General features: G+C 33.0%; 1 protein-coding gene across 4 annotated transcripts; it reads right to left on the bottom strand.

The window, feature by feature from the left end:
- Window positions 1-751: 751 nt before the first annotated feature.
- Window positions 752-5327, bottom strand: LOC114384778 (superoxide dismutase [Fe], chloroplastic-like). 4 transcript variants are annotated; one of them, XM_028344582.1, is made up of 9 exons: window positions 5129-5327; window positions 5000-5040; window positions 3409-3483; window positions 2122-2310; window positions 1873-2044; window positions 1636-1757; window positions 1484-1510; window positions 1343-1366; window positions 752-1237 (listed from the first exon to the last, which is right to left on the bottom strand). In XM_028344582.1, exons 1-9 carry the CDS (start codon window positions 5202-5204, stop codon window positions 1028-1030), a joined length of 936 nt encoding a protein of 311 aa, XP_028200383.1. In that variant the 5' UTR covers window positions 5205-5327; the 3' UTR covers window positions 752-1027. The 4 variants fall into 4 exon arrangements, with proteins under 4 accessions (XP_028200383.1, XP_028200391.1, XP_028200377.1 ...); XM_028344590.1 differs by having other exon boundaries at window positions 5000-5037; window positions 5129-5326; XM_028344576.1 differs by having other exon boundaries at window positions 5000-5037; window positions 5120-5326.
- Window positions 5328-14221: the final 8894 nt, after the last annotated feature.

The raw sequence follows: 14221 nt of genomic DNA on the forward strand, positions 1-14221 counted from the left end.
TTGGAATATATTCATGATGTAAACTTTATATTTATATATGCTTAAGATTTACTATGGGCAGTACAGGCAAAAAAAAAATTCAATAACTTAATAAAAAGTTATATTAAAAATTTTAATAAAAAATTTAAATATGTATTTTAAAAATTTATTTAATGTTTACTTTTTAATGTAAAGTTAATTTTTAAATTTGAATAATTGTGTTTAAAAACATTTTTTTCAATTATAAAATAATAAATGGTTTATTTTTTCTTAAAAAAATATCTAGTACACTAATTAATTATCTATAAGTGCTAAAAATATTTAAAACTCAAACTAATTATTAATTTTGAATATTTGTATTTAAAAATTATGTTTGCGAGTGGTTTTCCTTCCTTCTGCTCTAATATTGGATTTGAAATTTCTACAAGCCGACCGGCATGAAGGTTGCTTCTCTGTTTGCCGTAGCTCTTGGTTTTGATTTTTCTGTAATATTAATGGGAAACTAATTTATTGATAATTGTTTTATTTTAAGAACCACTTAAAAAGGATGATACTTAGAAGATGAAGTCGGTAGTTTATTCTTAATTTACTCTACTAAATCTGTATTTTGTCCTTGAAGTATAGACATGACATCATTAATTGAACATAGTATGAACTGTTTCAGTAAAGGACAATTACTAGTAGTACAGCATTAACAGGCTTCGGCAAATGCTCCTTTTTTGGCTAAAGGAGAAAGTGGTGGCAATGAAATACGACAGGCTTGAGAGGTATCTGCTATCAATGCTCAACTGAGTAAGATTTTTTTTTTTCCTTTCAGAAAGAAATACAAATTTTTTTCTGACAACCTCAAAGTCTAATTGGTTTTTGAAACACAATCTATAAAATCAGACTTTATGCCATCAATGCATGAATGAACTAAGAAACACTAAATTACAACATTTATCATAAAACAAAATTTGCAGCTTGAAGTGATTGAGCCTCTATACCACACCTAGCTAGTGCAAAGGATACATAATTTTAAACTACATCTATTTGCAAATAAAATTACTCATTCTGCATCCAAGTCAGCATCACCATCAGAATATATCTCAGGAATGGCTTCACTGCTTGTCCGTTTCTCTTCTTCCTCTCTTCTTTTCCTCTCAGCCTCTCTCTCTCTCTCCTTGATTAGAGCCTTGGCTTGCTCAAGTCTTGAGCTGACTGCATCCCAAGACACAAGCTTATCCATGAAAACTGATATATAATCACGGCGCTGGTTCTGAAAAGAAGCAAAGATAACAAAGCAGTCATAGATATATTTTATCTATTGAACAGAACTATCAAAGATAGTAGTCACTATATAATAATCTGAACTACATCTCACCTGAAAGTCAATGAAGTAAGCATGCTGTATAAAAGTGAAAGTAAAACATAATTACAAAGTCAGCCAATTTATTATCAATGAAATGAAATAATAGTTTTAACGGCCTCAAATCCACTAACACAAAGTAAACTTGATTAGTACCTCCCAAACATCAATGGTAAGGAGTGGCTGCAAGAAATAAAAATGAAACCTTGTCAGGCATTCTAACCATGATGCTTCAGCCTTACCCTAGCACTCATGTTTGAAAACATAAAATGAATAATGGATATTATAAGTAATCCTTTACTACTTACATGATAGTAGTTCCAAACAAGGGGGTTTACAGCATTGGGAGTCTTCACCACAACTAGCTTCTTGTCCTCATCAGATTGAAGAGGGTTCACAGCATTTTCCACGTCAAGTCTGCTTTCTTTATCTAAAATGGAAAGGGAAAAGGAAGGGTAAAAGCCACTTGCTAGGTTAGAAATACCAAGAAAAATAAAAAATGAATGCCAGAAAATTAGAGTATGGTCACAAGGGTATTTACTCACATGCAAGCCATGCCCATCCTGAACCAAACTGTGTTGAAGCAGCAGTCTTGAACTCATCAAGGAATTTTTCGAATGAACCAAAGTCTCTTTCAATCAGATTTAGAAGATCCCCAGATGGCCTTCCACCACCACCAGGTTTCATGGACTCCCAGAAGAAGTCATGGTTCCATGCCTGCAATAAGTTAAACAAGATTGCTAAGCAATGGTTTAGAAACCTCAATAAGAATTTATGATTACAAGCATGCATGCCTGCGCTGCATTGTTGAAAGCTGGAAGAATGTCACCCTTATTGTACGTAATAACTATAGTGTTCTCCAGTGAATTCCCATCTAGATCTGTTCCATCAATTTGCCTGTTCAGATTATCTACATAAGTCCTATGATGCTTCCCCCAATGGTATTCGAGTGTCTCCTGACTCATAATTGGCTCCAAAGCACTCTGAGAATTTTCACCATACAGTATAGGGAAAATATGCATTACCAGTCCAACATAAACATCCAAATCTCCACAAGTACAAGACATACAGTAGGTCATTACAAAAAAGTACATGAAACTCAGTAGCATTGTTTAATAATTAGTTCGGTGCAATTGATATGTTGCACAGAAAGAAATTAAATGGCTACTTGTACAGTACTAGTTGTGTAAAATAAAAATGGGGAAGTAATTACATTTAACACAGGTTCAGAAAAATCTTAGCGGTATAAACATAACCAAGAAACAGTAAGCACAAAGTAATTACATTTAACACAGGTTCAAAAAATTCATACTTTCCAAACTGATAACCTTTCACATGCAGTCTGTATATTGTATATACAAGAATGCTATCAACACTCTCTCTAATACTCTGTTGTTGACTGGAATTTATAGGAAATCACAAACTTTTGTGTCCCACTTCTCATTTATCGAGTCTTTCCTGATTTAGAAGTGAGACCCACTAAAATTTGTAATTTCTAATAAATTTCAGACAATGAAGTGTTAAAAAGAAAGTGTTAGAGTGAGTGTTGCATATGTAATTAATTATACAATCTACAGTACCAAAAACATGTTATTAAGTCCATGCTTGGATTAAAGTTTGCAAACTGAGTTTTCAAAAGCAACCCAAGTCTTACTTCTGTAAAACTTAGTCTTATTTCATAGCAATTGTACAGTCATAATACCTAAGGATATAAAATTCATACTTTCCTAATTTGCATTCAAAGAATGACATTTTGTTGAGCTGTAAACTTATAAGCATTGTGCACTTGCAATAAATCAAACCGATATGCCTGAGTTCTTCATTTCTAGAGTTATTAACTTTCTATATTGATGAAAGAATACATAACAAAAAATTTCTAATATAAATTTGAAAATGATAAAGCCAAGCCAAATCAAATTTTATGGCAATTGGCATTTTTCATTTGAAACATAGGTCCCATTAAAAATTAGCCAACTTAAAGGACAATTTGATAAGAAGAATGGGAGAACCACACCATCAAAGCTAGCACAATTAATTCTAACAGGTAATAATTGGAGTAATGGGCAAATTTTAGATCTTACCAAAGGATATGGTGGTGGCTTCAGCTCAAACTTTGCAGTGATTTTAGTACGTCCAGCTTTCCTTAGACATCTACTCTGCAGTATTGAACATATTTTCTTAAAATAAAAGGCCAAGAAAACAAGATTATCCTTACAATTTTTTTCTTTTAAAGACATGAAAGGGTGGGAGAGGAGTAACTTAAATAGGCAAATTTTTAAACAGGATATGCTTTTCCAGCCAGTAAAATAAAGTGAAATGTCCAATCTCATAAATACCATAAATCACAGACATTGTTAGTAACTTATAATCAGAAAATCTAGTAGTAATCCATAAAAAGGTTATATTGGCAGTAAAACTTGTGCAGAATTCTGCCATTTATTGAAGATTATTTTTTGTTTACCTTCTGAGGTTTACGTTGAACTATTGAGAAATAAACTGTCATTCTCAATCACTCATTCAACATATCATTTTTTAACATCTTTTCGATAACTCATTTTGCTAATAGGTCAGTTTCCACCTTATGATAGAAGCTGGGTCAGAATTATAGAGACAGTGGTCAAAATCTCCTGATTTCAGTACGATCGTAGAGCTTTGAGGGTCTGCACCTCCCAATGCCCAAAGGCCCTAACTCTTCTCAATTAACAGGATACCCCCTCTCTCAATCCTTCCTCCTATTTATGCTTATTATCCAGCCCCCTAATTACAATAAACTAACTGAATTTAACAATTAACTAACCAAGGTCCTCAACCAACAGGTACCTATCACATTACTTCCGATTTTGCATCCATAGGTTTGGAAGTTTTCCTTTTAGTTATAGACTCAATCTGGTTTCTAGATTTGAAGTGTTCCTCTCACAACATAACAACTATATGACAGAAAAGGATACTAGGCCAACAAGTGCTAACTGATTTGAGTTTCACATGAATAGATGTAGGCAAGGGATTGTAAACCACCATCAGTGCGTAAGAAACCAACATCTATTCTAGCATCACAAATTTCACATTGCCTATCTGGAGCCCAGAAATGAACACGTATTTTGAAGAGGGTTTGAAAACCCTTAAAATACATTCTGGAAGACAATAATAGACCAATGGTAATACCACTAGGTTAAAATTCCAATATCCTCTTTCAAATGTTGGAACCTTAACAGGTTTAAGTAAGTAATGAGAATGTCATTGTAAAGAAAATGCTCTTCCTACAGCATCCCACACTAATATATTTAAAATATCATTATCAAACCAACTGGGAATCTTTTAAGCATTTTGTTCATGACTAAGAAGCCCAAAACAACAACAAATATATTATTCCTAACCCTTTCTCTTGTGCTCAGAAATAAAGGGTTTCAAGTTTATACTTATTTATGAGACCTCAACCAAAGGGGCGCTCTATCTAATTAGGAAAAACTGTTATTAGAATTGAATTTCAAGATGGGTTCTGGTTCTTACAAACATACCACTGGTAAAAACAGCAACAGCAAAAGGCACATGACATTATATAACAAAAATTAATTAACTTTATTCTTCTTCTGTTTAAAAAAATATAAAAAAAAATAAAAAAAAATTCTTAAAATGTTAGAATTGTGTGCTGGGTATAATGGTTGGAAAGCAAACCTCTTTCTTCAAGAATTTGAAGGTACCAGAAGAGAACCCTGCTAACCAAATAAGAAACCCAAGTCAGAGAGGAAGAGGAGAGAGAGAAAAAGAGAAGAGAGAGGAGAGAGAGAGAGATACAGGTGGAACCATGAGGGTGGCGTGGAAGAAAACAGGAAGGTGATAGAGAAGTAGAAGGGGCAGTGGATTGCGATAACAAATTCATCTATTCTGCTCTGCTTCCGAGTGAGCTGTTTCAAAAGTTTTTTGGCTCTCCTAATCTACTCGGGCGTAACACTAGTACAGCACTACAGCATAAGACCAGGCAGTACTGCACTACTACATGTAATGACGGTACAATAGTGATATTCATTTCTACTTTGATTAAGAATAAATATTTATTTTGGTTCTCAAAAAGTGTATGATATTGATAAATTGATCTTAAAAAATAAAAAATTTAAATTTAATTTTTAAGTGTACAAATACTATAACAAATTAGTCATGGTATTAACTCATCTTTATTAACCTTTAACATACGTGTCTACATGACACCTGTAATGTTATGATAGTTTATGATTGACATTCATCGTTTATGTGATTGTTTTGTATTATTTATGTGATTGTTATGTAATACTTATGTGTTTTAAAAGTTGATTTTTCAATTTGATATCTAAAATTAATAATTTACTCTCATTAAACTTAACTATTTCCTAACATTTTCGTTCATAAATTTAATGACGTTTGGTCATTTTGGTCTATAAAATCACTTCCAATTTTTTAATTAATTCTTATATTACATGTATATTAACATAAACATTATCATATTTTTTCATTTTCATTCTTTATCCCTCATAATTTTTACCTTTCTTTTACCAATTTTACCATTTAAATTATATTATAAACAAGAAACCAATTTATGAGTGAATGCATAATAATAATTAGCCGCTAAATTAAAATGTATTGTATACTAAAAGATAAATAAATAAATATAATAATAATAATAATAACAACAACATCATAAAGCTCCCGTCCCCTATTTTTTTAAGAACCCACACCCCATCCCTCGAGCCCTCCCTCTTCATCCCCATTTGCATCATTTTCTTCTCCTATCCTTGCACTTTTTTCCTCTATTATTCCAAAATTCATTAAGTTTGTTACACTCTTGTAACACTCTCAAGCAAGTGAATGTGGTTGGAGTAAAAGGAAAAATACTCATCACTTTAAAATTCTCTACTTGAGCTCCTTGAGGTAAATCCATAACCCATTGAGATATATACATTTTTATGACACAAGTTAGTTATGAGTTGTATGAGAGGGATTGGAACAATTAAATAGTAGGATTATTGTGATTTCCTCAAAACTCTAGGCATGTTAAATTTGGGGAGTACCAACTTCTCATTCTTTTTATTTTAATGCCTAGATTTTGTGGAAAAAATGTTGGTTAATCCACCCAACAACAGTGGAAGACATTGTGTTCTCTTTGGTTGTGCGTAGCTAATCTACTTAGTGACACTTTTAAATTCTTTTAGGAAAAGCAAGTAAATTTCAAAATATACTCTTTTTGTGATCTTGATTTCTAGAAGTACTTAAGAATGAAGTAAAATATTTATTTTGCTTGATTGGAATTTATTCTTGAAGATTCTCAATAGTTTTGATAATGTATTTAAAAGGTGGAAATTGGTTTTCCCACTATGAGTTTGTGATTGGTTTCCTTTGCTAAAACAGAGATAATGTAGTTTATGAGTTGATTACTCATAATGTATATGTTTTCTGTTTGCTACAACGAAGAGATAATATAGCCTACGACTCAAATACTCATAATAGATATATATTTTTTCGTTTGTTGCAATGAAGAGAAAATACAACATATGTGTTGAATATCCATAGTTCCTATAAGATTTGTTCACTGCAGCGAAGAGAGAATTCAGCCTACGAGCTAAATGTCATAGTTTTATAATTATTGTTCGCCACAACAAAGAAATAATGCAATGTATGTGCACATAGTAGAATCAAATTTTTTATAAAGTTTGTTATTCTTGATTACGGTTTTAAATGTATTTCTAAAGGTTTCCAAGGGAGTAAATAATAGTTTTTAGAAGTGAGTTGTGTTTATTTTGCTTTTATTAAATATCATTTAAATTCTTTTTTAATGTAAAAACTTGTGCTAGGTTTGCTTTTTAGTTTTTCTTTTCTCTCTACTTTGTATTTTATGCTCTCACTAAGTCTTTGTGACTTACCCATTTCTTTTTTTTTTCCCTCTCAAATACATAGGTGCTTGAGTAGTTGACTTCTTGGGATTGATTGACTTACCTAGGAATTTTTTTCATCTTTTTGGTAGGCCTCCATTGCATAAGATGGAGAGTATATTTTGGTAACTCCAATATAATGCAGCCCTAAGAAGCATGGATTCGAATACAATGTCAGACACGACATGGACACAGACACAAGGACATGCCTATAATAAAATATATGGGACATGGGGACACGACGAACACCTGTGTGTGTACTGTGTGTGTGTGTAAAATATGATCAATATCAATATGAAAAATATTTAAATATGATCAAACATGACAATAAAATTGATATATTCATATGATAATAAATCTAAGAAAAAGTACTAAGACTAAGAGGCATCAAGTCTAACAAAAAGTTTAAATACTAGTCTACCAAAGCCCTTGGTCATCTGCATTGAAAAAGACAACTTCTAAAATTGGTTCATCAAGAGATAAATTGGCTATTTCAAGGATTCCATCATCACTAAGTGAAAACCTATCTCTTGCAATATCTCACATTCTATTTTCCTCTTCATTGTAGTTTGAGGAATTTCTTGAAATGGGAAAAGATTGATATGAACATATACAAGATCCCTCGCTCTTCTAGGTGTCATCTTATTTCTTTTCAAACTATGTATGAAATTATAGGTGCTCTAATTCCTTTCATAGCAAGAAGATGAAGATGGTTGCCCGAGTAGCTTAAGGGAAATCTTTGAAGTGTTGGTGCATGAGCATCGTGAACAAGCCACCAAGATTTTACATCCAATTCACCTCTATCCCTTAAAGAGTCAACATCATGAAAGCCTTCTCTTCCACTAGAAAAATTTGCAAACTCCAAATTGACTTGTCTGCTTACATTCACATCATCAAAGTATCTTCTAAAGCATTTCTTCCTTTCATCACTAAGTTCCACATCTTGATAAGTGGGAACTCTTGATGGATCTTCACTTAACCATTCGTGACTATAATATCTAAAACATTAAAAATATATAAACACAAATTAATATAACCCACAAAGAAATGCATGTAAAAAAATATAATCAGAAATTAATTTAAGGATATAAAATATTACCTTGGGTTTAAAGAATGTGCTAGACAATGAAGAGGTATGCTACTCTTAGTCCAATGGTCCATTAACATTTTGTGCACTACATCATAAAAGGGTGATTCTTCATTTTTTGTCTTTCTTTCATGTTGGTATATGACTTGTCTCATATTTGCAAGCATTGAATCTCACATTTCATATACCAAGTTAAGACAAACCATGTCAGTATGACTTTCTAAGAACGTCATAAATAGGAACAATGAAAAAAAGTATGTAATCAACTTTGTCCCACCAAGTATCATCCAAAGAAGTTACTTTCATGTTTTTTGCCTTTCCAACATCACCATCCTTGTAAGTAGACCATTCAAAACTAATAATCATCTTTTGGAGTCCTTTCAAGCTTCTAAACCTCTAGAGCATCACAATAGTTAAAGCAAATCTTGTAGAAGCAACATAAAGCAACTTCAATGAGTTGAAGTTGTTGTACATTGATAATATCATAAAATGTCCCACGATAAAAAAAATTAATCAAATTAGCATTGTCTGCAATTTGTGTGATCCAAGAACATTGTTTATAAGTAACATTGTTTTTCTCAGCATCATTAGCTGCACAAATATTTTTCAATGCAAGGTTCAAGGTCATAATGAGTCCAATAGATGGCAAGAAACTCATTCTTTATGATCATACCTACTGCCTTACATATAGTTGCATTATCATTTATAATTTGTACCATATTTGATTACCCAACCTCCATAATTGCATCTTTGATGTGTTAAGCAATGAAGTTGATAAGAGGTCCTCTTTGAGAACATTGGTCCACTCTCAATGACAACCATGAAGTTGATAAGAGGTCCTCTTTGAGGATCACTCCACCCATCATTAACAATGATCACACCTTTCTGATTCCATGAATTTCTTATTGGCTGTAAGAGGTTCTCCACATGGCTTCTCTCTATTGTAAGTATGGTAGTTCTCAACTTATTGTAACCTGAAGGCTTATATCCACTGAGATTAGGAGTATTGGCAGCATAAGAAAATGCCTCCCTATAATAAGGATTCCTTGCTAAATGAAATGGTAGCCCTTAAGAGAAAAACATCCTTGCAATTCTGGTATCAATACCATCTCTGCCTTTCAAATTGACAACTTTTTCTAAAGGACTTGGGACTTTTGGAGGAGCACCATCTTGTGTTTGTTTTCCTTCACCAGGTAAAGAGACATTTTTTCTTTGAATTGTGTATCTTCAAAGTTGCTTCATTGTCCAATTAATGAGATTTCACACAAATTTCATTTGATCATGACATTTCCCCCGCCAGGAGTCTTTCTTAACTTTGTGACATATCTCCATAGGGGTTTGATTTGATCCTCTTGCTCCATAGCTTCATTAGCACTACTCATCTCTACAAAACCTATATATGTATGAACGAGCACATGACCAGTTAGGGAAAAAAGGAAAAACTTTGATTAAATAAAGAGAGAAAATAGAAAGTACATGGTTACTTTCTCTGTTTTTTTATCAGCCAAACAAAAAAATATTTATAACAAATCCATAATTTTATATTATGAAACAGGAAAAATAAAACATAGAAAAGAGAAAGAAACCCAGAATTTTATACTATGAAACAAGAAAAATAAAAGTATAAAACACAAAAAAGAGAAATGAACCAATAATTTTATATATTCTGCAGATTTCATCGTTGATTCTTCCATATGAACAGATTGAATATAACATTAACACCACAAATTTATTCAAAGAACAAGTTCGACTCCACTTTGCTATTATATAGGTATATTATAATATTAGAAAACTAATACAATATAAAATTCAGTATATTGTTTCACAGAAGAAAAAAAGTCTTATTGTTACATATGTTATATATATTCTCTTAGCAATAGAAAAATAAAATTAGAAAAGAGAAACAAGGGAGCAGATTAGAAAAGAGAAATAAGGGAGCTACTTGCACGTGATGACGGCGTGTGTGGTGACGACGTGCTCTGCGTGTGGTGGCAGAGGTCTGGCATCGTTTGCACGCGGTGACGGAGGTCCGACGATGGTGTTTGGTTCACTTGTAGAGTGATAAATGTGAAGGAGAAGAAGAAGGTGCATGAGAATGAGAACTAAGGCGATTCGTATTTTGTAAAAAAAATTAATTTTTTTTTAAAAAAATAATAAAAAATAGGTGACATGTCCATATGGTGGGCCATGTCAAATTGCATGTGTCTAGCAGTCCAGCCATTACTGACGACGGTAGACGCACCCAACACCACGTCGCACGTGAGTCTTGTTTGAATTTGTGTCTGGCGCGATTCTGACACAAGACACGACCCTGCACTGTCATGTTTGTGCTTCTTTGAATGCAACTATAGGGATAAGGGTTAGAAATAGATATATAAGAAGTCCCTTATTTTGTGATGTAGATGATTCTACCTTATAGATATGTTATTGATGTAATTATGTTGTTTTAAGACACTTTCATGATTACTATGTAAGAGATATATTACTACTAGTTGATGTTTTCACAAGTTATTCAATATGTGGTTTGTCCTATTTTTAGGGGAAACTCTATCAAATTTTTAGTAATCCCTTTGGGCTGATCTTTTATTTGTGTTTTAGTGTGAGGTACTCTTATGCTAGCCAAACTAAGGAAACTATAGTTTATGCGTTGGACATGGCCCAAGAGTGGGTCGTGACATAAATTTAGGACATTGCTAACAAGATTTTATAAGGTTCTAAACCAAATCTTCTACCTGTATCAAGCTATTATTGTATATGTTATTAATATGTGTAGAATGTTAGATTAATTATTTAATTAATTTATTTTGTGGAAAAACATATTAATCATGAAAATACAATTAAAAAAAGTTGGGAATCTCGAAAGGGAGAACAATAAAAGTGTAAGAACCATTTGCTTACATACCCTTTTGATGGGACAAGTATATTACATTTTGCTCTATTTTTTCAATCTTTGTAGTTTTCACATCGTTGTTCAAGGGCTAGATAGTTACATAAGAGTGTTGAAGTAGTTATTTGATTTTTTTTTTAATTGAATAAAATGTAACTTCTTAAGAAGTTAGACAATGTTTATTAAGGGAAAAAAAATTAAATCATTTTTAAAGATATTTTTGTGTTATTTTCCTATTAGAATTGATGTTTCAACTAAATAAATGGAGAACTTTGCATGTATATAGTGGAGGTGAAAGTCAAGATGAACTACAAAGTGTGGAAGATGAAGGTTAAAAATATGAGGGATATGAAATGGAAGTAAGAGATGTGTTGATGACTATGGTGATAATTTACATGTGTGAGACTTAATTAAAAAATCAAAAGTACTTTTAAGGACCAAAATAATAGTATGTGGTTAAGTTCAAGAATCAAAATGTCAGTAAGTGGTCAAATTCAAGAACTAAAATGACAACAAGTTGTTAAGTTCAAAGATTAAATTGAAAAGTTAAACTTTAAATCGAAAATGATGTCAGTCTTGATGTTCCTAAGTCATTAAGAATAAAAAATGGTAGAAGAGACCAATCAAAATATTGTTGCTATCATTGAGCAACTGGACATGACACCAACGATTGTTTTCAATTAAAAACTACTATTGAAATCCTCATTCGTTGAGAGAAATTGGATAGATACATGCAAGGTTAGGGAGGTAACTTCATACCTCAATATGACCAGCCACCTTGTGGCGAGCATTGAGAAAGCTCAAGAAGTCCTAATTGGAACCAAAGAAGAGGATGCTCTAGAGAACAATCTCCAAGGTATCGATATAGGACACTAGATAGAGAAGTGGAAAATCACGTGCAAAATATACATTGTGATGGACCCGAGTTGAAACATAAGCTGGATTCTCTTGAGAGAAAACCAAATTCCCTCAGTGGGAGCACGAGGTGATATATGTCATAGTAGAAGGGTTCACCGACGAGGTTCCCTCAAACAATGCCCACAAAAAACATGCGACAGGAGTCTTGACTACTGCACATAGTGGGAGAAACTACGAATTAGCTAAAAAAAGACTTCTGCCATTTACTTTTTGACGACAAAGACATGGACATGCTGATTGTTCCAAATCATAATAATCCCCTATTGGTTAAGGCTTTTATAAACAATAAGGAGGTACATCGGTTACTGGTTGAGATAGGCAACTCTATGGATATAATGTTTTATGATTTCTTTAGGAATCTCAGAATCTCATAATCGGAGATGCTCCCCTATAATGAGAACCTCATAAGTTTCTCTAGTCACCACATAACTTCAATAGGATGCATAAAATTGCATGGAACCTTTGGAAAAACACTAGTAACTACAACGATTATTGTCCAATTCATTGTGATAAAGCTACAATCATCCTACAATGACAAATTGGGTAGGCTTACCTTGAATGAATTAAGAGCAGTGATTTCAAAAATCCATTTGGTCATGAAATTCCTCAGCAATGAAATGCAAGTCATAACATTGAAAGGAGATCAAACGAAAGCCCGTGAGTGTTACAAGGAATCCTTAAAATGAATAAACTTAGGCAAGTAGAATGAAATAGATTATGAACGTAGTACTAAAATGTATCCAAGGTAATGCTCACAGAGTTGGATTGTAAAGAAAATGTAAAAAATGGGGAATGGACACCTAGGCCTGAACCAGGAAGGAGTTGTCAGAACCTCCAAATAAAAAAAAAGGCAGAAAAGCAAATGGAGTCCATTACACGGACTTGGATAGTGAGACCATGGAAATATTATCCTCCTTTCTCAAAGAAAATGCCAACATCTTTGCTTGGAAACCGACATATATGCCAAGCATAAACCCAAACCTTTTATGTTATAGTTTGGCAGTAAATCCATCAATAAAACCTATATGCCAGAGAAGGATGAAAATAGCCCCCAAAAGACTAGAGGAAATTGAAAGACAAGTAAAGGAATTACAAGAAGCGGGGTTCATCAGAGAGATTAGTGTCGCAACCTACCCTTCGGCGGGAGGGCGAGGCGAGATAAAAAAAAGGGTCTTCGAAAAGAAGAAAACGCGTGGGAGTCACCGCCAACGTTTATTCGAGAAAAACGCTAGAAAAAACAAAAAGGGGGTATGCGGATATTGAAAATAAAGGTTCAGGAGTTGTTTATACACGAGGAAGGTATTAGCACCCCACGCGCCTGTCACAAGGGACGACAACCTTTAATCAAGTGCGCAAAACATGACTTCAAAATTATGTATTTTCCCTTTTTATGTTTATTATTTTTTTGGGGTCGACAAGGGTGTTGCCCTTGCTCCTATGTATCCTCAGCTGCAATGAGGAATTCAGACCTATGTAGTTCTTTAAGTCTGAAAGTTTGTGTATTACATTGATTTTATGTTTTTGAAAGATTGATTTTAATTACAAACAAAAGTCGTTTAAGGCGTTGGACCTTGAAACGATGTTTTAAACTTTGAAAAACGGAGAGAATCATTTAAGGTGTTTGACCTTGAAACAACCTCAAGTGATGTTTGATGAAAAGCGGAGAGAACTGTTAAGGCGTTGGACCTTGAAACGATCTCAGGCGATATTTGATAAAATGAAGAAATTTATGAGTTGGTTTTATTTTGGTTTTGCTTATTAACCTTCAATTTTTTTTAAAGATAACTTGCAGCACTAATGATTGGTTAAAACTCACTTTACAAGAAGGAAATGAGATTACTGGTGATAGAAGAAGGAGATGAAGATGCACAAAACAAGAAAGAGGACCCCTAAGGGTGCATAGATTGCATTCAAATCCTTAAAACAAAATGTTGGATCAAGTGGCCTCAGAATAATTAAGAAGGGGGGGGTTGAATTAAGTATTCCTAAACCTTTACTAACTAAAAAATTACTCTTCTAAGGCTTTTACTTATGTTGTTAAGAGAATATGGAGTAGAAGAGAAACTTAACAGAAAGTAAAAGCGGAAATTAAATGCACAGCGGAA

This window comes from Glycine soja, chromosome 2, assembly GCF_004193775.1.
Source record: "Glycine soja cultivar W05 chromosome 2, ASM419377v2, whole genome shotgun sequence".
NCBI classification, from domain to species: domain Eukaryota; kingdom Viridiplantae; phylum Streptophyta; class Magnoliopsida; order Fabales; family Fabaceae; genus Glycine; species Glycine soja.